Source organism: Hesperophylax consimilis, chromosome 3 (assembly GCF_061612785.1).
Source record: "Hesperophylax consimilis isolate HC1 chromosome 3, BYU_Hcon_1.0, whole genome shotgun sequence".
In the NCBI taxonomy this organism is placed as follows: domain Eukaryota; kingdom Metazoa; phylum Arthropoda; class Insecta; order Trichoptera; family Limnephilidae; genus Hesperophylax; species Hesperophylax consimilis.
In genome coordinates, this window is record NC_142838.1 from 37,482,442 (window position 1) to 37,504,604 (window position 22,163).

Here is a 22,163-nt window from a genome sequence, read left to right on the forward strand (position 1 = left end):
CAAACTCGGCAGAAAGACTCGTTGTCAATGACAAAGCGTTCTATTAACTTTTTTTGTTGGCATTCACGAATAAACGAAATACATTTCGGTACCTTCCAATTAGGATTCGGCTTAAGTGATAGCGCGGTTCACCTATTTTAGTTATTCCCTGGGGAGGAAGATTAAATCCTTTTTGTTTTAAAAGTCATTTGAAAAGTTCACAACCGTTAAGACCCAGTCCCTGGGGAGGACGGTTCAATCCACAGTCGAACCAAAAACTTATTGATAAAATTGTTAAAAAAAACATTGCTTTTTGACGTTTTTTATTCTATGTTTGAATGTGAAACTTTATTTTCTTTATATGAAAACAGAATATGAAAACATATTTAAATTACGTAACGTAATATAACTCTAGTAAATATATTGTATTACAAAATCATCATCATCCCTTTATTTTGTATAACCTGCAGTTTATTATTTTGGGCTTCGTTACATAAAAATAAAATACTAGCAATAATAAAATTTGGAATTACAATAGAAATGTATTCAAGTCTTGAGATCCAAGTTATTTCTGATCATTTTCAAGAATCCAACATTTTTAGCATTTTAAATTGCATTCATTATCTTAAAGAAACACACACAAATATTTTATACAGCTAATCCTTTCTTTTTTTATGTTATAAATTATTAGTATTGCCTGCTCATTTCCACCTTGTTTATTGACAATTAGAAACATTGTTTTCATAACATTTAATTTTAGGTTGTTATGATTTTTGTCAAAGCGTTACTTATGTAATTAGACTCAGTTTGTATTTTCTCAGTGGCATCCTGTAAAATTTCACTAGCTTTGTAATGTATCATCAGCAAATAATTTAATGGCACAAAGCTTTAAACCTTTAAAACTTGAACAATATCATTCACATATTTAATGAACAACAGTGGGCCCAAGACGGTGCCCTGTGGAACGCCTTTATATCTATTACGTGGTTCAGATATTACACCACAATAATTGTATACTTGTATTCATTCTGTTATATAATCAACAAACCACTTATGAAATGAAACAAAAAAGCTCATGCAAATCATATAAACATTATTATGGAGTTCTTATTCAGGTGATAATTAGATATCTCCACATTATATATTTAGAAAAGATATAATATAATAATAATAAGAAAGGACCTTTAAAATAAATTGAATTCGTAACGGAATTATGTAAAACATTTAATTGTTGATGTCAATTAATTAATGATTCACGGGTAAACCACAATTAGTTATTGTATAAAACTGACTAAATTACTAACTTTTTAATAAAAAAAATTACCTTCGTCATAATTGAAATAATTTTTCATTTTGTGATTCTTAACAATACCTCCCATGTGAAAATGCAAACCATCGTACATATTAAACAATTAAAAATAAAATTTGCGAATAACAAGTTATTATAAATAGGAAATATGTAATATTTTCTTATAATATGCTTTCGATGTAAAGCGAGAATAACACTGATAATATATATTTTTTTTACAAAACAATAAATACATTTTAATGAACCCTTGTCAGTTCAGAAATCAAACAATAACCCTACTAGTCATTAGTACATCTACTTGTTGACTTATCAACAAATAAATTTCGAATTTCCTAATTCTGTCTCGACTTTTAAGGGGGTGACAGATCACACTATAAGTTCAAAGCGTTTTATACTCGTATATCTCCATATTGCTCGCCATAAAATACCATAAAGACCTGTCACACCTAAAAAGATTATGTGTTAAAGTGTTGGCATGGCAACGATATGCGCCTACGGCATGAGAAGGGGTCAGAACAATTTACGGACCGCCGTAATTACGCGGCTGTCATCTGTCAAGGTGACAGATCCCATACAAAAAAAATGATATTCCGCGGCAGTCCACCAATTGATCTGACCCCCTCTATTGAGGAAGATTACAGCGTAGAGTGTCAGACCAACATAAAATAAGTACATGCCACTCCCCAATTTATGGGCGCATAATATAGCGTAATGTCTAAGCCTTTGTGCTGATTGAGTTACTGTTTTCATTTTAAATTAAGCATTCATTTAACTATCGCTCACACCTCCACGTTAAACTTTTGATTGCCTCATGTGCAATTATATTTTTAAACAGAGTTATTCATTTGAGATAGCTGTTTACTCTGCAATTAATTAGTTAACCCAATAATTTTCTGACGAGAAATGAACATTGATACATGTTATGTACGTGCACAAGTGGGCATAGTACATTTTGGATTAAATAGGGTATTTTCACTATTTTTTGTTACTCTCGAAACAAATTTACGATCATAAAGGTATTTTTTATATTTATTTTTAGGATTACGAATAAATTTTTTATAACTTTTTAAAATTTTCAAATTTCGATTGAAGCCAAAACGAAGTGTGTTTACTTTTTTATTCGTTAGTTCGGCCGTCTTACGTGTTCTGTGTCATAATGATGTTGTAGCCAGTTGAAAACATTTCAAAGTTTGTTTTTTATCTATCTGTGATTTTTTTATCCATTATTACGAAGTAAAAAATTAAAATTAAATTTTTTTAGTGCAAGGATCTGAATCACAAAAAAACTTTAAATCTTCTATTATTAATGGTGTTCATATAGCTGTGAAAATACACCATTGTTAGGTTGTAAGTGATTAAATGTGGTAACCCAACCAACAAAATTGAATATATATTCATTTTTTATTACTTAAACACTGTACATCTATTTTAACATTGTACATACAAAATATGATAGTGAATATATGTATAGAAATTGTACTTTTTAGTCCTTCTCACTAGCGTGATTTTTTTCATTAATCTCTTTCAGCCAGATATTAATTCTTGATTTGTAAGCATTGAAATGTTCTATTTGCTTTATATCTGGGGATGTTGTGGAGTTTTGTCGCAAAATAATTGTAATTTCTTTGTCGGAATGTTGTTTTATGACGTGAAATATTTTTTATGTCATTGTGATTTAACCTAGTGTGATGAATACCCGATATTGTAGAGCATTCAATATTTTTGAGTAGTTTCAATATGTTTAGCATATATTTGTTGTACATTTGGTACATCAAAACTATTGAATAATTCAATCGAAGGCGTTCTCATGGGTACTTTCAGTATGGTCTTTATGATTCCTTTTTTGAATTGTGTTCAATTTATGTATATACTTAGATACAGCAGATCCCCATCCTATAATTCCATATTCAATACGAGAAGGACATATATAGATTTTTTTATGTCCTTTTTATTTACTACATTTCTTAGATTTTTAAAGAAATATTTAATTTTTGTAAGCTTTTCCGTGATACCTTTGACTTGTAGGTCGCATCTAGGATTCATCAATTTCTACCCCGAGATATTTTATGCTTAGTGATTTTTCTATAATTATATATGCACACATTATTGCTGTAGCTCGATCTATTTAAATTATGTATAACATATTTTGTGGAGGAGATGGGGAAGATGATGGTAGGGGTAATTCAGATCTAAGTGTTCAGATCTGGTTACCAAACACGGCAAAAGTCATTTCAAGCAACGTTTGGATTTTTAATTATGGTCTTTCACTGGGCGATGGTACTGATATGTATTCTGATGTATCTATTTATGAAAACAAACATAGGGTTAAAACGGCAGTTAACTTTGTTGGATATTTTGTTTTAAATGTAACTGATGTATCTAATCTTCTAAAATTGTCATAAAAAATCTACTAAACCAAGTCTTAGTATCATAAACGAAGAAAAATAATTAAATAACTCTTTCTTCACGTTTAAAATTGTAGTTAAGTACTATTATTATTTACATAATATAATAATGAAAAAAACCCATGCATTTAGTGATTACGACATTGAGTCAAGATTGGAAACAAGTCATCAAAACAAACACAAAATAAATACAAAATGTTTAATATCTAAGCAGTAAACAGTTTAATTTGGAATCTTCAAAACTATTAAGTCCTCCATCACAACACAAGCAACATTTTCGGCTTTCTGTGGTGGTAGTAGGAGATTTTCAAACATTGTTGGGTTATTCGTAACCTGGGAATGTTTGTCTTTCTTTAAAAAAAAAAAAAAATCTTCATGTGTACGGAAATGTTGTTAGGAACATTGAAAATTCCACAAGTGATTATATTCATCAACTTTAATAAAGGATAAACCTTCAAAATTCTATTTTACTTCAGTACCTACTTAACAAAATAATAGCCATTACAACAATCTTCCAAATTTATTATCTTTATAATTAGGTTGTCACAATAATTCTATTTAATATACACATCATTTACAAATAATCACAGATTTCTTTTTTATAATTACCATTATTGCAAAACAATTTGATCTTGGAATCAGCATTCAATTGTAAAACTAACGCTGTACGTTGCAAGAGAAATTAATGCTTTCGGATCCTCAAGGCCAGCAAACAATATCTTTAAATCAACATGGCCCAGAAAAACTACGACAGCGTATCACCGCTGACATTAAAAAAGAATATGCGATATGATTATGGTACTTAACTTGAAAATTATTATTCAAATCATAAATGCTTGTAATAAATTATTTCTGTAATTACAAAACTACGCAAACATTGGAAAAAGCCGCATCAATGAGTAGAGACAAAAACAACTAAAATAAATAATGTGGTTACCTATTCTTACAGGCAACCTTTGGGTACCTATTTTTTCAACAAAAATGTGGTAGGTACCCGATACACACGTCACATTGGCAGGTTGATCCCTCAGGCATGATGGAGATAAATCAACGGTCATCAGTCATTAGGAACATAAGGATGAATGCTCTTAAAAATAGCAGTGTTCTTAAAACAATTCCGAGTCATTCTGAAGATCCGAGTGACAATTCATTTCTTTTGATTTGCAGGGTGTGAAATTCGAACCTGTCCAGTTAGAAGTTTTGTTGCATTGACTCCACACGCGATGTCTGGTGTCTACGTCATCTTTGGGATATCGTGTGAAGGGTCTTTTTGAGGATCTTAATAAGTTAACAAGTGGAAATCCAGAAACCGGCAAATCCTTCCACAGCCGAGCTGTTGAACTCAAGAACGAGTCGTGGAAACGACCTGTTTTCATGTGATAAATGCAAACCCCGTTTGGCGTGTTTCCCGTATATGCACAGGTGCTGAAGGGATCAATGACACTAGTTCATTGGAGCATCTTCCATTGAAATACCTCCTGACGCCTGTGCTTTAAAGATTTTAATCCGTTTGTTGAGATAGGGGAACCTATCAAACGGACCGCAACGTCACAAATAGTTCACAAACTCAAAAACTTTTCTTCAAATCTATCCAATACCAAAGACTAGGTACTAAGTAGTAGGTAGGTGGTAAAAATTTGCATCGTTGATGTTAGTCAATTGGTCTGTTGCAACACAACAGACTACATTTAAATTATGAAAGATGGCACGTCGATAAAACTTGCTGGTTTTTCATTTATTTTCTACCGAGTTGTAATCGTCGAAAAAGTCTTCTCCGTCTTCAATACAATCTGAGCAAATATCGTTGTAGACGAAGGACCTCGCCTTGATGATGTCTGCGTACGCCTTTCCGGAGTCTCTGAGGGTCCTGGTTCGGTTTGGACTCCGGAAGTCTACTTCATACAACCCATACTTCTTCCTAGAAATAAAGAAGGAATGAATGACTGTCAAAAATGATAAATCAGTGTTTGTTTATAAGCGTATGGAATGCGTAATTTCGCCCGAATTCATATGTAATGGCGCTAATACATTTGCGAGCAGAAACGCGAGCCGAGCCTCGAATGGCAAATGGCGCGAAATGTTCCTTTCGAATAATTCAATGTTCGGCTTGCGTTTCTGCTCGAAAATGTATACATAGCATTACACAACTTAAAGATCATTAACAATTACGTAACCCATAGAAGAAAATCAATATGTATTTAGAAAACATAAACATAATTGATAACAGAGTAATAATTCATGTATGTGTAATTTTGTTTGTATAATATGAAAGCCCTTTCTGAAAAATTTATGTTAATACTTTATTTTCTTATGTAGGAACATTTCTTCTTCAATGGATCTTATATTTTCTGGTAATTTGTTAAAGTATTTTGTTCCTAGGTATTTGTAGTTCTCCAAAGTTTTTTTACAATACAGAATCGGTTACATGTATTTTGCCTAAGATTTGTTTTTTTTTCTGAATTGTACTGTTTTATTTAACATGTCTTCTTTGCACACTAGTAAAGTAGAGTGGTATAGTTAATTGTTAATTCAACTCACGTGTAACCATCCAACCAGTTGAAGCCATCCATGAGACTCCAGGCGGAGTATGCCTTGATGTTACAACCGTCCTCGATGGCATCTGCAATGGTGCTAAGGTACAGGTTCATGTGTGCGATGCGTTCCTGGTCGTGCAGGCCCCCGTCTGTCTCCAGCCCGTCACCCATCACTATCACCTCGGGGTCTCGGTATTCCTTTCGGATGTAGTTCAACACATTGCGGAAGCCTTTCGATGAAATCTGCAAAATTATGTTTGGTGGTTTTTATTCAATACTCATCTATACAAGGCGTATCAGGACGTGCTTATTTGGAGCAAAAATTTAGACGACATTTTGGTCTCCGGTGACATTTTGTCGCCATGAAAATAACCTAATGGCAGCCAACTTGTGCCACGTGGAATGCACTGTCCCCTTATTATACAAAGCTTTGGGAAAGGAAACAGTAAATTTGAATCCATTATTTTATTACAATGTAATTTAAAACAACACCTTTACCAAACGAATTTATAATATTTAGGGTAAATTATAGGGAGTTTACATTTCCCGAAAATAATAACAACGTTTACTTTTCCCTACATTTATGTGAGACTGGTATCATTGTAAACTCGCGTGCAATACCTCGCGCGGCAAATATTTCATTATCTCTCCAGTGGTCTCAGCCGCCGGTTTAGCCCTAAATCCCCTCTAACGTACGCGATCTACTTTTGTTCTTAAAATTATTGTAACGTGAGTTTGTTAAAATAAAACTAAATTTAAAATATTCGAATTAGGATTTTACACACCGAGAGTAACCACGCAACCTTGGGTTCTGCGGATTGGAGAACCACAGAATCATCCAGCCAACAATCCATTTAAATTGGCGATAATTCACAACCCTCCAAAATGTAATAACTAATAACTAGTAACCAAAACTGTATCCTACTTATTTTAGAAAGGCAACCAGTGGAAGGTGAATTGAGACTTCTGCAAGGATAGAAGATGTAATGAACCAAAAGATAAGTATAAACCGTAACATAAGATGACTTTTGAATCAGGGGGAGACTTTGATCGTCACGGATATGTGCAATAATTCTAGCTCAGAAATTACTCTTTCTTTTCAAAGATCTAAGATAGATTGACGTTTCGAAAATTAGTAGGTTTTGGGTTATATTCAAACATATTGTCGGTTGAATTGATAGATTATTTTTTGAGATTTGTTCAGTGACAGAAAAATGTAAGTACTTTTTATAAATTCCTCAGCGATTAAAATAGTTTTGTGTCATTTATATTGTCAAGTATAACATTTCAATGTCAATCGCTTTGAAATATAACTGGCATATTCAAACTCGCATTGTTTTAATCAAATCATGGTAGGTATATCAAAGTCTCTTCATTCCTAAAAGAGACTTAATTCATCGTGTTTTTTTTTCACTCCCCAAGCATATATAATTTTTTTAAAACCATGTGCAATAACAGACATAAAAAAAGTGTTCAGTTTCATATTAAAATTTGATCAAAGACAACCCATTTTGGTAACAATTTAAACAACACCGGTCAGTGGTTGAGTGGGCATAGCGCTTGGGTCTCACCCGAGCGTCGCGTGTTCGATTCCTCGGCTGGCTAAGTCCTCCATCACAACACAAGCAACATTTTCGGCTTTCTGTGGTGGTAGTAGGAGATTTTCAAACATTGTTGGGTTATTCGTAACCTGGGAATGTTTGTCTTTCTTTAAAAAAAAAAAAAAAAAACATACCCTTAACCATTTAGCAGCAGGCGCACGAAGTCTATCAAACTCAAACTCATCCACGCCTCTATCGTCTTCAAATGAGGGGTTTTCTGGAACCACGAAGGACGTTGGGGCAGCTCTGACCATCCTGGTCGTGGAGTGGCTCAGTCCCAGGAAGTCCGCGCTGCCCGCCAGAGAGCGGACCTCTGAGGGCTGGAAGGAAGGGAACCGACTTCGCTGGAACTTCTGGCGAGAGCTTCTGGCGGCTATACGCTTGCTCATCGCCTTGGGGTAGTCTCCCTGACTGGAGAATATCGGCTGGGCCATCCATGCAAACTGAAATTTGGGTCAAATAACTTATGTATAAATTATTTTCAACTAGCGCAGACCCGTGACTAATCTCGGAATAGATAGTAATCTGATAGTATTATTGTCCTAGCGTCTGGACGATGTAGGCCCTCTGATTGGTCAAATTAAAATTGTCTGTTTCGAGTAAATTCAGCTAACTTGAAAATTAAGACACATAATACGAGATTTCTTCAAAAGGATCTTTTCTGCTCATATAATTTTTGGATAATATCGAAGAAAATATGTTTTAGAAAGTTCATAATCCATTGGATTAATTACATTACAGTGAAAATTATCCACAGTTACGTTTATAAAAAAATCACGCGTTCCTTCAATGGCCGATACGCACGGCTATAGATGGCCGACAGACCTCTGGCGGTATAAAAACGAATCAAATGAATGGCGCGAATATTTAAATATGCAGCTCACAATATTTGACTACTTACGATTAACAAGCGTTTAATAAGAAGATTTCTTCTGGAAGCTTATCACTTTGTAATGGCATTTTTCATTTTTATTTATATTTTTTTTTTATTAATTATATTTTATTTTATATTGACATGTTTTCTAATTTCTAAAATTTCATAATTATTTATTTGCAATGCTTTATATCCTGAGTGAAGTATTTTAAGACCTGAATTTTTTATCGAAAGTGTGATAATTATTCAAAAGATGATTTGCAAACTCCTATTCACTATTTCCATTGAGAGCCCTGCGGTATTCTTTATTTCTGACTTCAAAGTTTCTATTGGTTCTACCTTTGTAAAAGAAATTACAATCATCCCAATTGAGTTTTTAAACTCCTGATTTTTTTGTTTGAATTTTGCTATCTTTATTATTAAGAATATATTTCTTCATTTTTATTAGTGTGAAACGCCAGTTGAATAGTATCAGGATTGTTTTTATATATAATTTTAGAAGTATCGTTATCCACAAACAGAATTCTACGCCATTGTTTATTTCTATCTTTAGAAAGACCGTTTGAAGAGAATATGTTTAATTTTTTTCATTTAGTATTTCAACTATCAATTTATTAGAATAACCGTTATTAAATGCTATTTGTCTTATGAATATATTGTTTTATGGTTATATGCTATTAGTTTTTTTCAGGTCTTAAAATACTTCACTATAAATTATTTCGTAATTTTAGAAATGAGGAAACATGTTAATATAAAAGCAGATATAATTAACAAGAATTTTTTTATAAACTCTCTTTTAAATATTTTCCCACTCAACTGGTCTTTCCCGTCTAACGATATTGTAATTCCTAATTATTATAAACCCAGCCTACTCTTACCCCTTCCCCCTCCTTCCACTTCCTCTTTCCCAATTGCAATCTATATTTAATTTTTGACTTCGGTGTATACACAATTAAATGTAAACATTATATTTATTTATTTATTGGACAATTTGCATATCGCCGCCTTTTTGAGATATTACCTCAGGTGCGCTATATTGTAATAATCTACCTTTAAATATAGATTTTTACTCTCCTGATGATGTTGTATATATAATCTAACTTTAAACTTTATTACATACAGTCACAGTTGTAGGTAAAGAATTACCACCAGTTGGAGTAAAATTAACATCTTTTAATTAAACCGACTGCTAATCTCATCGCATATCACCCTCCTTTTATTCATAAACACGGGTACAATTAATCAATATGTAATAATCTATTATTTAAGCCCACTTTGTTATAACTATCTTTAATTGTGACAAACTAAACGATATCGATTCAACTTATAGACATTGACGGTTGTAACACATATTTAAGCACTGCAAGTCTCCTATGAGCTAATTATATTAGGTACCTAAGATAACAGTTAATATCAGTTGTAGACATGTAGTCAATAATAGTGTTTAATTTGAAATAATCCATCACAAATACGTAAAATTTCATTTATTCAAACAACTGTCATTCTTATTATGCGTAAATTTAGCATGTTATTATTAATTAACTCCTTCCTGTTCCGTGTTTTAACAATATATATACTCACCCTCTCTCTGTGAATGTCCTAATATCTATCTATTAAATGTAACTGTTGTTAATATTACTCAAAATGGGCGAAGCCCAAGTAAAAGCCGCCCGCAGGGCCTAGCAGAAAAAAACCCGCGGAGCGGGTTTTTAACTGCTAGTATAAATCATTATGCTAGTAACAGTGCGCGAGGTGCCGGATATTTGTCGAGAGTTTTTCCGGTCGTTCGGCGTTAGAACGTTTGGAGCTTGGGAGGTCAAATTAAAATAATTTTAAAAAATTAAATATTTTACTTCAGGTAGGTATATTATTGAATATTACAAACACTTCCAATTTTGAAAATTTAAATTAAATTTAAAGGATTAAGTTCTAGAGTTCATTGAACCGGATTGCAAACACACAACGAAAATCAGTATTTTTTTAATAAATACAGCGTGTCCGGGGGTAAAGTGCAAAATTTTCGGAATCATGATGGTACAAATAAATAAATATAAGCAATGCTTTTCGAAATTTAAACGCGGTTTTCAACTACAAAAGTTGAATTTTTTCTATGGAACTAAATATTCTTCTGTAGAAAAATATATTTGTACATGACGGAATTTTGAAAAAGTTTTTTACCTTTTTTATTTCTTGTAGAATCACCTCCCGAAGTTTGTTCACTTTACCCCTGTACACCGTGTATTATGTTATATTAGAAGCCGTTATTTTTAAACTTTTTGGTTTACAATACTCACATTAAACATGAAGGATTGTTCCGCCGCCTTTTGGTCCTCGTATGACTTGGAGGCTGGTTCAGACCAGTAGGAGTGTAAGATAATACCGATCATACCTACAACAACAAGAAAATGGTTTCAACGAAAAGAAGACAAACAAAATCAATTAAAAGTAACCTAAAAAAAAACAAGTCAAAAGTAACCCCCAATCTTCCACACTCCTCTCCTTCCCACCCTCTTCAGCCTTACGACATACAAACTAAATTGGGAAAGACGTAGTCCCAACTGCTCCCAACCGTCTGGAGCCAGTAAGACCATGGCATCCCCAATTGGGGTATTTTTTGAGACTGAAATTACTGGTGAGGGGAAGGAGAGGGGAAGAGGAACATTGGGAAGTACCTAGCTATTCAAATCTGAACACCAAACACAACTAAAGTCATTTCTTGCTATGTTTCGATTTTAAATTATAGTTTTTCACAAGGGTGATCTTAAATAATCTACCGCTATTGAACGTGCCTCAAATATATGTAAAGGAATAAGTACTAATAAGTACCTACCTAGAAATTTCTAGGATTCCTTTGTGTTTGAATTATGAATTTTTATTTTATTTTATACGCTTTTCAAATGTCATTGATGTGTTGTCTTGGTTACACATTAAACAGCATTGTTGTTTACTCGCTATTTGGCTGATATTTGAGTTATATAAATATTTAATTTGTTTAATATAAAAAGATCGACAAATAAACTTTAAATTTCATTTCTTTTGTACTTCAGGTAATGTTTTTAACGTTACGATAATTTAATTAGTATTTTAGTAAATGTGAGAATTAAAAATAAATCTTCGTATTTCATAGCAACACATTTAATTTGTCTTATAGGTATATATATATAAAAGTCAAATATATGGATATATATACTAAACATGGTGTACGGTAACAAGTGGTACAAGCGGAAAACACATTTGGAGGAAAACTTTTCTGATTTGATCTTTCATTTTCGAGCAAATCGTGTCTAAAGTTGGAATTTTCTAGTTAAAATTTGAAAAAAACCAGTCATTAGGGGAATAATATCATCTGTTTAACGTCTTTTAAAATGCGTCGATGCGTAAACCCTGTATTTTACCCATAGTTGCCCAAAAATTAAAAAAATATTGTTTGGGCTCTCTGTGTATAGTATATATGTAGTAGATTCACCAGTTTGTATCAGTAGTCCGGACACCGTGTATATTATTTTTAATGAATAAATTGTGAAATAACACAGTAGTTCTCAATTCTCCATATTGCTTACCTCCATTTTTCTTCCTGTAATCCTTGTCATAGATATGGTAGGCCTTGGCGTGCGCCAGCAGCACGGTGTGCGCGCACATGTACTCGGCCATGCCCGAAGCGTTGAGCATGGGAGCGAGCGCGCGGCCCCCGTAGCCGCGCCGGCACATCAGGTCCGGCTGCGAGAAGGTGGCCCACAGGCGCACGCGGTCCCCGAACAGCGAGAAGGCGGTGCGCGCGAAGTCCGCGAAGTAGTCGGCCAGCAGGGAGTTGGGCCAGCCGCCCAGAACCTGAACAAACTCATTTACTGTGGATCTTCCATTTTATAATATACTATTATTTTCACTCCACTCTATTCTACTCTACTCTACTCTGCTCTACTCCACTCCACTCCACTCCATTCTACTCTACTCTGCTCTGCTCTTCTCCACTCCATTCTACTCTACGCTACTCTACTCTACTCTACTCTACTCTACTCTACTCTACTCTACTCTACTCTACTCTACTCTACTCTACTCTACTCTACTCTACTCTGTTTTACTCTACTCTACTCTGCTCTGTTTTACTCTACGCTACTCTACGCAACTCTACGCTTCTCTACTCTACTCTACTCTGCTCTGTTTTACTCTACTCTGCTCTGTTTTACTCTACTATGCTCTGTTTAACTCTACTCTACTCTACTCTACTCGACTCTACTCTAGTCTGCTATGTTCTACTCTTCTCTACTCATTAGTTTAGTTCAATGCACTAAACCACGCTACAGTACACTACACTCTACTGTATTCTATTATATTATATAATATTCTATTATATCCTATATACTGTAATATTCTATATTATTTTACTCTAATTTATTCAATTTTCTATATTTCGTTTTGTTTATTTGGGAGGTCTAATTTAGTAAATACCTAAATAATTTGTGAAATTTAATCCAAATGTGCCAAGGAATCACTTGTGAAAATCCTGTATATAGAATACTGTAAATGGTAAAATGCGTGTATCTTAGAATATACTTTATTTTCAATTCTAGTAGGTAGCTGCTTGAAAATACATGGGTGTCTTTTACCTGTAATGGCTGCGGCAGATCCCAGTGATGCAGCACAACCATCGGGACAATATCCCTCTCTATCAACGAGTTGATCAGCCGGTTGTAGTAGTCCACCCCGTCCGGAGACAGCTGGTCTATGAAGCCGGTAGGAAGCAGGCGGGACCAAGATATGGAGAAACGGTAGAAGTCCACCCCGAGCTGGTCCAGCATCTGCACGTCCGTCTGGTACAGGTGGTAGGAGTCGCAGGCCTGGTCAGCGTTAGACCGGTCCTTTACAGAGGACGGTAACGTGTGCACCAGGTGGTCCCAAATGCTCTCTCCTTTCCCTTAAAAAAAAACAATTTTAAATGTTGAATTTTACAGAAATCTGCACCAATATTGTCATAGACTTGAGACGCCACAAAATTCTAATAATGGGGGTTGACTCGAATTGTTAATGAACGAATTATTAATTCTTAATTGATTTTTTTTCAGACAGATGCACACGGAATGTAAGTTATTTATGTTTAACATTAATAAAAAGTGTAATTAATTTGTAAAATATTTTACATAAAACGGTTCGAAAATTTTGTACAAATTTTTCAACTATCAAATCAGCGCTAAGCACCAGATTTTATTAGTAACATCAGAAAAAATAATATCTTTCTGAGGGTTTCAGTTAGAAACATCTGAGATTTTTATAGATAAAGTATAGTTAAAGATTTCGAATTTTAACATTCTTAACATTTGTGAAGATAGTTACACAGATTACTAAATATATCTACTGTTCTAGAAATTTAAATCAATAGCACACTTGAAATTTTATGCTGTTCTACAACATCTGTTAATAATAATAATTGGATGACTTGTATGGCGCCGTTTTTGTGCAAAATCACCTCAAAAGCGCTGTACAAATGTATAATACATTTCTAAAGTGATATTCTATGTTATTACTTACTATTTATGGAGATAATATTCAGTACAATACTTACCTGGTAGGTCACTAGAGATTAACACTTAATTAACATTAACTAATTGTTTATTAGCGAAATTTAGATACAGGATTTAGGACATAATTGGAAAATATTTTGAGGGTTCTGCCATGTGGTATCTTAAACAAGTGGTGGTGACGACTACGGCTGAAGAGGATAGGCTATCAAATGATATTCAATATATATTTTGATACATACAGGTACATATATAATTATACAAAACATAAGACAGTAACAAAAAAAATCCCACAAAGGTGAAGCCTGTGCGTGGGCATTATAAGTTGTGTATTAAAAACAGTGGTGGTTAAGCAAAGAAAAAAAATATGGTACCTATAGATAGATTGATATGATTTTACTGGAGTTTTTGCGTATTTAATAAAAAAGTTAAAGTTGAAGTTAAATAGAAGTTAATTTTTTTAATGGTATATTTTAGGCATCATATACGTAGTACAAATTATAGAAAAAAATCTCTCACTTCCAGATTAAAGCTAAGTATTGCATTTAAGATGAAAACACATAGAAAATTATTTATAATTAGTAATATTTTATGAAAGTTATGAAGGAGAATACGAGTTGCAATTTACTTCCCACTCTACCACTTCCAAATCCCTCCCTGTTTTAGAATATCCAAGCTTTACAAAAATAATATTCGATAAAAAAATAAACCAGCGATCAATTTTCGATTGAAAAAAAAGAAACTTAGAAATATCATTAAATCTTAAAATGTTGCAAGATGCAATTCAAATTATTTTGTCAACATCCGCTTTGTCTTCAAAACTGTTACAGTGTCTCTGTTTAAAAATATTTTAAATTAACCTTGTATTTTCTTTCACAAGATCTCTAAATAATAAATTAAACCTTATGTAATTTAACGTACATATACTCGTGTATGAAAAAACATACGATTCTTTTCCATTTAAAATTCATATCGCATCCTGCCACTCCATTGTTCAGTGAACAGCGATTGTTTAAAAAATAAATATTTTATCTCAAGTTATTTTTAATAAGATGAATGCAAAGTCATTATTTATTATCATCAGAGAGCAATGAACTCTGGTATATTCTATGGCAACAATATTCGCATTGTATTTTTTTACCCTCCCAAAACATGTTATAATTTGATTACTACATTTGTAAGTGACAATTCTTGCAAAAGTAATGATAAATCGATAGAAGCAAGTAAGCCACAAAATAATATTGACGTTGTCGAAAAATACTACTAGTAGTTCTATGAACAGGAGACGGCGTCCAAAAAGGTATGTTTCTAATTTTCTCTTATTTAATAAACCATAGATTTGCAAGTAGGTACTTACACCTACCCACCTTCTTAATAATAATCATAAACCAAATGTTTTATTTAACATTTTTGTAATTATTTCAAATAAGGAATTACTTATACAATTTGTAAAAAAAAATTAAAAAACATTATCTGAATGACAATTCTTTTTTCAAACTTTCTTCAGGTAGAAGTAGGTAGAATATTGAAAATATGCAAATAAAAAAGTCCAAATAAACACGACGATTTCACATATTGAAAAAAAATCTTTGCAGAACCATTAAAACGGCTACCATCTTGAACCCGATGGAGAGAAATTTACGGACAGACGAAATGCAAAATTGTCGAATTAAAACAGGACTTAAGTCAACTGTATTTGAAAGACTTAATGATTTTATTATTATAATACTATGTAGTTTATTTTAGCATTCCGTCGGCGAAATTTATAGACAGACAAAATGCAAAACTGTCGAGTTAAAACATGACTTCAGTCAATTATATTTTAAAAGCTTAATGATTTTATTATAATATTGTGTACTTTATTTAAGCGTTCTGTCGGTGATATAACACGTCGAAACACATCGCAACGGATCACGTGATACGCGCTCTGGCTCGTCAGTTATCGTGCTGCCGGAACGAGACGGAGTGCGTATCACGTGATCCGCTAGGCTGTATTCAACTTCCCAGTGGCGAGGTGTGATGGAAGATTTTTTTATTTGTTTTGAATTAAAAATTATATCACTTGACAGGAAAATGATATCTATATTTTAACTACAAATATTATCCTCATGAATCGCTATCCTACTACGTGACATTACGCCCTGTATTTTCATATATCCGTTATTTACAACAAGCAAGACTCTGGATATATCTGCCTATTGCGCGTTCAACACGCTCTTCTGTCCTGTTCAGGGTGGATCAATGCAAAACGAACTCTAAGCAGAATTCTCGACTGAACAGACTATGCAATAATTACAATATCGTATTATCCAAGGTGGATATTTTCAGTTGCAAACTTACCAAATACAAGAGGTCCACAAAAGAACATTTCTCTGATGGTTTGTGAATAATGTTATGTCTCTATTGTTTATATTTCTATTGTGATTTGAGTTATATCTTCAACCTCTCTCCATGGCTATAAATGTATTGATAAATGTTGTGTTTTGTAAATTTTTCGTTTCATATAATCTTTTGTTTTGTATAAATTTTTTGAATTCATATTCCTTTCTTACAAATTTAATTTACTTATTCCTTATTATGCTGTATCAGTAGAGGTAAAGTCACAAGGAGGAAATCCCTTATTGGTTTTATTTTGGCTTTATAATACTTAACTTGTGCAAACTGAAATAAATGTGAACTGTCAATTTCCCGAAAATTAAAAAAAAAATAAAAAGTTTAATATTAATTCGTAATTCAGTAGGTTTTCAAATACTCGTACCTACTTTGAATGCGGATGAATTGAGAAATCTGCACCCAACTTCAATGTTTCATCCGATTTCATTTATCGTTATTATTCAGACTTTGTAATCACGTGGTATAATGATATTTTAAAACGGTTGCAACGATACTGAGTCATGTGTTATTATCAAATAACTGAAGAGATACTTGAAAATTCGAACACTCGATTAAGGAAACTCGATTTCTCGTAATATAAATCTCCGGTGAAACAAAATCAGATATACAATTACATGTATAGAATCATTATAATCTATAAAAATCTACAAAACTAATAAATACTACTATAAATTCGTTTGGCCAGGACACAAAAGAATGTGTACATTGTATACAAACGTACTTAAAGTTATCATTATAGAAAAAATAAATAAACTCGTTATCGAGTTTGTTAAGAAGAAAAAAAACAACCACAAATAAAATGCCAGCGATCTCCAATAATACAATTATTGGAGATCGCAATTACTGCAATTAATAACAATCTTCACAATGAATAAACAACAAAAACGAACTCAAATTTATTTATTTTTTGGAATAACTTAAGGCGATGCACTAAGTCGTGTAATATTTTAAATTTAGCCGCTATCAATAACAACCCTTACGTAAATGGCGATATGGTTTAAATTGCTTAACACCATTCGCCTGTTTTGATTTATGCAAGAAAAAACATGGCCAAAAAGTGCATTTTATTTTATTTTGTGGATGTTCAGGCATAAATATTTAATTTTTTTTCGATCATTATATAAATAACTTTATTTTCCACATTATACAATAAAATCATAATCGAAAATGGGTTCGTAAGTAGGAGATTTTGAACTTTAAAGCAGTTTTCATAGGCCTATACATTATTTTTTTTGGGGCTTATAAAAAGACTTATATAAAAAAATACTCGATTATTTCAAAGGTCAAGATGTATTCTACTCGCAGTATTTAATTAAAGCATCTGAAACATTCCTAGGCGACCAAATTTTCAAACAAAAAACACATGGTTTTGCATTACTACGTATGGCATCGCCTTAATGAGTAAAACCTCAAATTGTAATATTTAATTATTAAAGACAATATTAGCGATTCCTAAACGAAAATCTGAAACAGAAAAAGATTCGTTCACATCTGGTACTTGAACCCAGGACCCTTGCATTGCCGGAGTACCACTCTACCACTGAGCTAATGGGACCCTATCTCCTTCGGTCATATTTAACTGTATCATACTTCGAATAAGAACTACCAACATTATCTACATTGTCCTAGATGTGACCGTATCTTTTTCTGATTTTACTGTTTTAAATTTTCGTTTAAGAATCGCTAATATTGTCTTAATAATTCAATTATATTTGGGTATGCGTCAAAACTATCAAGACATCCATATAAACTAATTCTAAAATATATTTATTTTATCTTTGAAGACATACGATAACGTACTTTGTTCATTAAATTTAATAAAATTATCTGATCGTAGAATCATTTCCGATTTAACCTGTTTGTATAAAATCATTAATTCAATGTTTGATACCCCTAATTTATTATATGTTATCTCTTTTCATACTCCAAGCGGTTACAAGACAGTAGCTACCATATTATTGTAGCAATTCTATATCAACGTCCCAATATCACACTCCTATGCGACGGATTCAACAGCTAGGAAACAAATACTCCGATGTTGTTGATATATTTAGTACATCAATTTCTATATATAAGCATACGTTATTGAAGTTTTTTTCATCAAGTAGGGGAATATTTTGATAAAGCTATTTAAATTGACAGTATTACAGTATTTTGCACGTTAACAGTATTTTGTCGGCTGAAAGAAAAATATTATTTTGGATTTTTTTTTTGTACCTACATCGGCTAATCACTAATCTTCAATGATTAAAAATTACAATTTGAGGTTTTATTCATTTTTACAAGACACTATCTAGATTTCATTTAGTTCGGGAAGATTCTAAGAAGATAGCAGCCAATAAAAAATATGCGCTAAAAAAGAAGATAATGTTGGTAGTTCTTCGAAGTACTATACAGTTAAATATAACCGAAGCAAATAGGGTCCGATTAGCTCAGTGGTAGAGCAGCGCCACGGCAAGGCTAAGGTCTTGGGTTCAATTCCTAAATGCGACCGTATCTCTTTCATTTAAAAATCTAATATTGTCGTCTTTAATGATTAAATATTACATTTGAGGTTTTACTCATCAATTGATTCCAAAAATATATATTTTAACAGCAAAACAAGAAACACCTACCAACCCACACTACTCTCAGCCTAGTTCCACTAGATTTACAACAATAAAAATCTCTTTCAATAAAAACTAAAACAAATTAATCCGACATTTTTTGGTCAAAGAAACTTCATAAATGAACAATTACAAAGTAATATAGAATAAAAAGAGAGCCTTTTGAAAAACTTTTTTTTAAATAAAATATTAAGTATGTACTTTTTAAATACAGGTAGGCCCACAAAAATTTTACTAAGTACACACAGAACATCAAAATAATACCCGATGAAGATGCAAGTACTTGTATTGATAAATAAGTTGAATTACCGATATCAATAAATTAATAAAAATAAATCCTTTTGTACGGGAAATCCCAGTAAGGAAAAGGAAGGAAAAAAACATAAAACTGAATTATTTTAATAATATGCATTTTTAATAATATTCCACATGAGTATATGCCTATACCAGGAAATGCGGTTTCTTGTACACTGTTGAAAGAATAATTATGAATTACAAACTCTCTTGATGATTTGCTTGATTGGCTTTGAACGTCGAAACAGCTGTCACAATAACAATACAAAAACACTCTCAGAACTAAATAATAACAAATATTTTTAACTAGTTTCCCCGAAGCTTCTTTTTAAAAGTCCCCGGCGTGAACGCCAGTTAAAAATCGTTTCTCTGAAAATAACTTACTAATCTATAAAACTACACGTGGTAGATTATAAAATATCTTTATAATTGTATAAAGTTATTATCTGGTATGACGGTACAGTTTACAAAACATGTTTTGCAAAAAAAAACAAGTAAGTTATTACTAAAATAGAATCAGCTGGCACGCCGCGAAAATTTAGCGTCGACCATCAAGAAGTTAAGGCCCCGTAGTAAGCGTTCAAAGATGGTTTGAAAGGGAGATATGTAAATACGAATGTTAGAGGGAGCGCCCTAATATTAAAAAAACGATGATTTTAATAAATTGTTAAAATATTTAATAAAACACGACTCGTTTGAAATAGAGCAAAAATCTCTCGACAAATGCTTTAGTTGCATTTAAAGATACACTGTGAATTTTTTCATGCCTATGACTTAATAAATAACAGAAAAAAAGGTGTTTTTAATAATTTCCGGAGCTTACTTTGCGATTTTTTCTATCCAGGGAATTTCATATAATTGACGTTTCGGCAAAACAAATGTATAAATATTATCTTCAAAAATAACTTATTTTACTTAAAAACTTAAAGAGTTAACGAGAAACTTGTTAATCGGTAGAAGTTGGGTATGTTTAAAAAAGTTCTATGAATTGAACACAATAACAACAAATAAATAATCAAAGATCTCACCCTTAGCGTTCCATGCTCCTTCTACCTGGTAAGAAGCAGTGGAAACTCCGAAGTAAAACTCCTTGGGAAGAGTCCTCATTCGCGTACTGTCAACATCGCCGATAATCCAACTAGAATTTAAAAATTTAACGTTACAAAAACACTAAACTGTTTTTGTGAAGCGATAAAGTACCTACCTATATTTTTTTTGTAGAAAATTATTTTAGTTCTATTTTTGAAATGTGTACATGTTTTGTTAAAATTATTAGTGTTAATTTTGACAAGTAAACTCAGATTTCGTGATTTTTAGCTTACATGCAACTGTCAATTCTACAATTATAATATTCCGTTACTTTGGACTGGTGTGCGATGGTTACATTATATTTCTCAAGTGTGATATTAAGGTGCACCATATTAAGGTATTGAATAGGAAAACCATCACCACTGATGATGGTTAGTTTGTCACCACGATGCAGGGAGTGGACAAAGGAAAACGCTGAATTAAAGTCATTATCATTGATGTTCGGAATATTTTATGCCTGTCGTCCTTTGATTTAATAATCCTAGTAATAATCCCAAATATTTAATAATATTTGTACAGTTATTCGTTCATAATTTAATGTAGACATTATTATAAGCGAAAGGCTTTTTCAAGGAGAGGAAAAAATAAGAACACCAGAATCGAATCAGATACGTGTCATAAAACGTTATCATTCTCATGCTCCTAATAATTATGTCATATGTTTGGTCTGATGAATTTAATAATGTATTAATTATATTCTTTGTTTATCTAGTTTGATTTCCCCTATCCGCGTGACGTAAAGAACACTCAATGTGAAACATTTCGTCCAAATGAAAACAGATCCATTGAGAACGATCCATAAAAAATATTTATTTTTTTATTATAAGGTGATATTCCTAGCACGGTACGCGGATAAAACAGAGCAGTGGTAACAGGAATGATTTTCTTTTCCTTCACTTTTCTAGCACCACTTGTTTTGTCAATGTTATCTTTTGTCATGGAATCCCCCAGCGCAGAGGGCAAAAAATTAACAAAAGTTTACGCCACAATAAAAATTGAAGAGATATATTTTTTTAAATAACTACAATTAATAAAATTGAATAACCTCAGCAGAACTAAACCGGCAGGTATGAGCGTCCGACGAATCGCCATGTTTTGTATGAACTGACCAATACGTCCACAATAGCCTGCTGGACTGAACACAGAAGTGAAGACAACGGGATGTTCGTATTACTTGAACATTGTAAATATTATTCATGAATAATCACGGCCGGTATTTCTTATGTCATTAAAGTCAGGTAGGTAGTACTTACGTGTAATGATTACGCAGAAATCAATTCGTTCAAACAGGCAATAGACAGTTCTACCTACCACTTATGAAGAAGAGATTACCAACCAAACGTTGACCCGAAGACTTCAGCAATCAAGTTTAATGGAGGCTTTAATGGATCCCTTACCACGATTAATATAAAAAAGCTATTCTTACCTTGTTCACTTAAATTAATTACCATTTTAAATTATTCTTACAAGAATATCATTGTCCATAAAAATCGAAAGAGAATGGTGATTATTAAAAAGTTTAAATACTTAAGGCGATGCTTAATGCTAAATCACTATTTTGATTA

General features: G+C 32.5%; 1 protein-coding gene across 1 annotated transcript in view; it reads right to left on the bottom strand.

Moving 5' to 3' along the window:
• LOC149425426 (lactase/phlorizin hydrolase-like) overlaps positions 1 to 21,935 on the bottom strand; it is a 44,144-nt gene extending 22,209 nt beyond the window's left edge. Inside the window, exons 1-8 of the mRNA XM_089650780.1 lie at positions 21,644 to 21,935; positions 20,538 to 20,647; positions 13,307 to 13,614; positions 12,263 to 12,530; positions 10,997 to 11,091; positions 7,963 to 8,271; positions 6,232 to 6,470; positions 5,440 to 5,611 (exon numbers count right to left, since the gene is read on the bottom strand). Of these exons, the coding sequence (XP_089506906.1) occupies positions 5,440 to 5,611; positions 6,232 to 6,470; positions 7,963 to 8,271; positions 10,997 to 11,091; positions 12,263 to 12,530; positions 13,307 to 13,614; positions 20,538 to 20,647; positions 21,644 to 21,690 (1,548 nt within the window). The 5' untranslated portion in view covers positions 21,691 to 21,935. The remainder of the gene's footprint in view (positions 1 to 5,439; positions 5,612 to 6,231; positions 6,471 to 7,962; positions 8,272 to 10,996; positions 11,092 to 12,262; positions 12,531 to 13,306; positions 13,615 to 20,537; positions 20,648 to 21,643) is intronic.
• Positions 21,936 to 22,163: the final 228 nt, after the last annotated feature.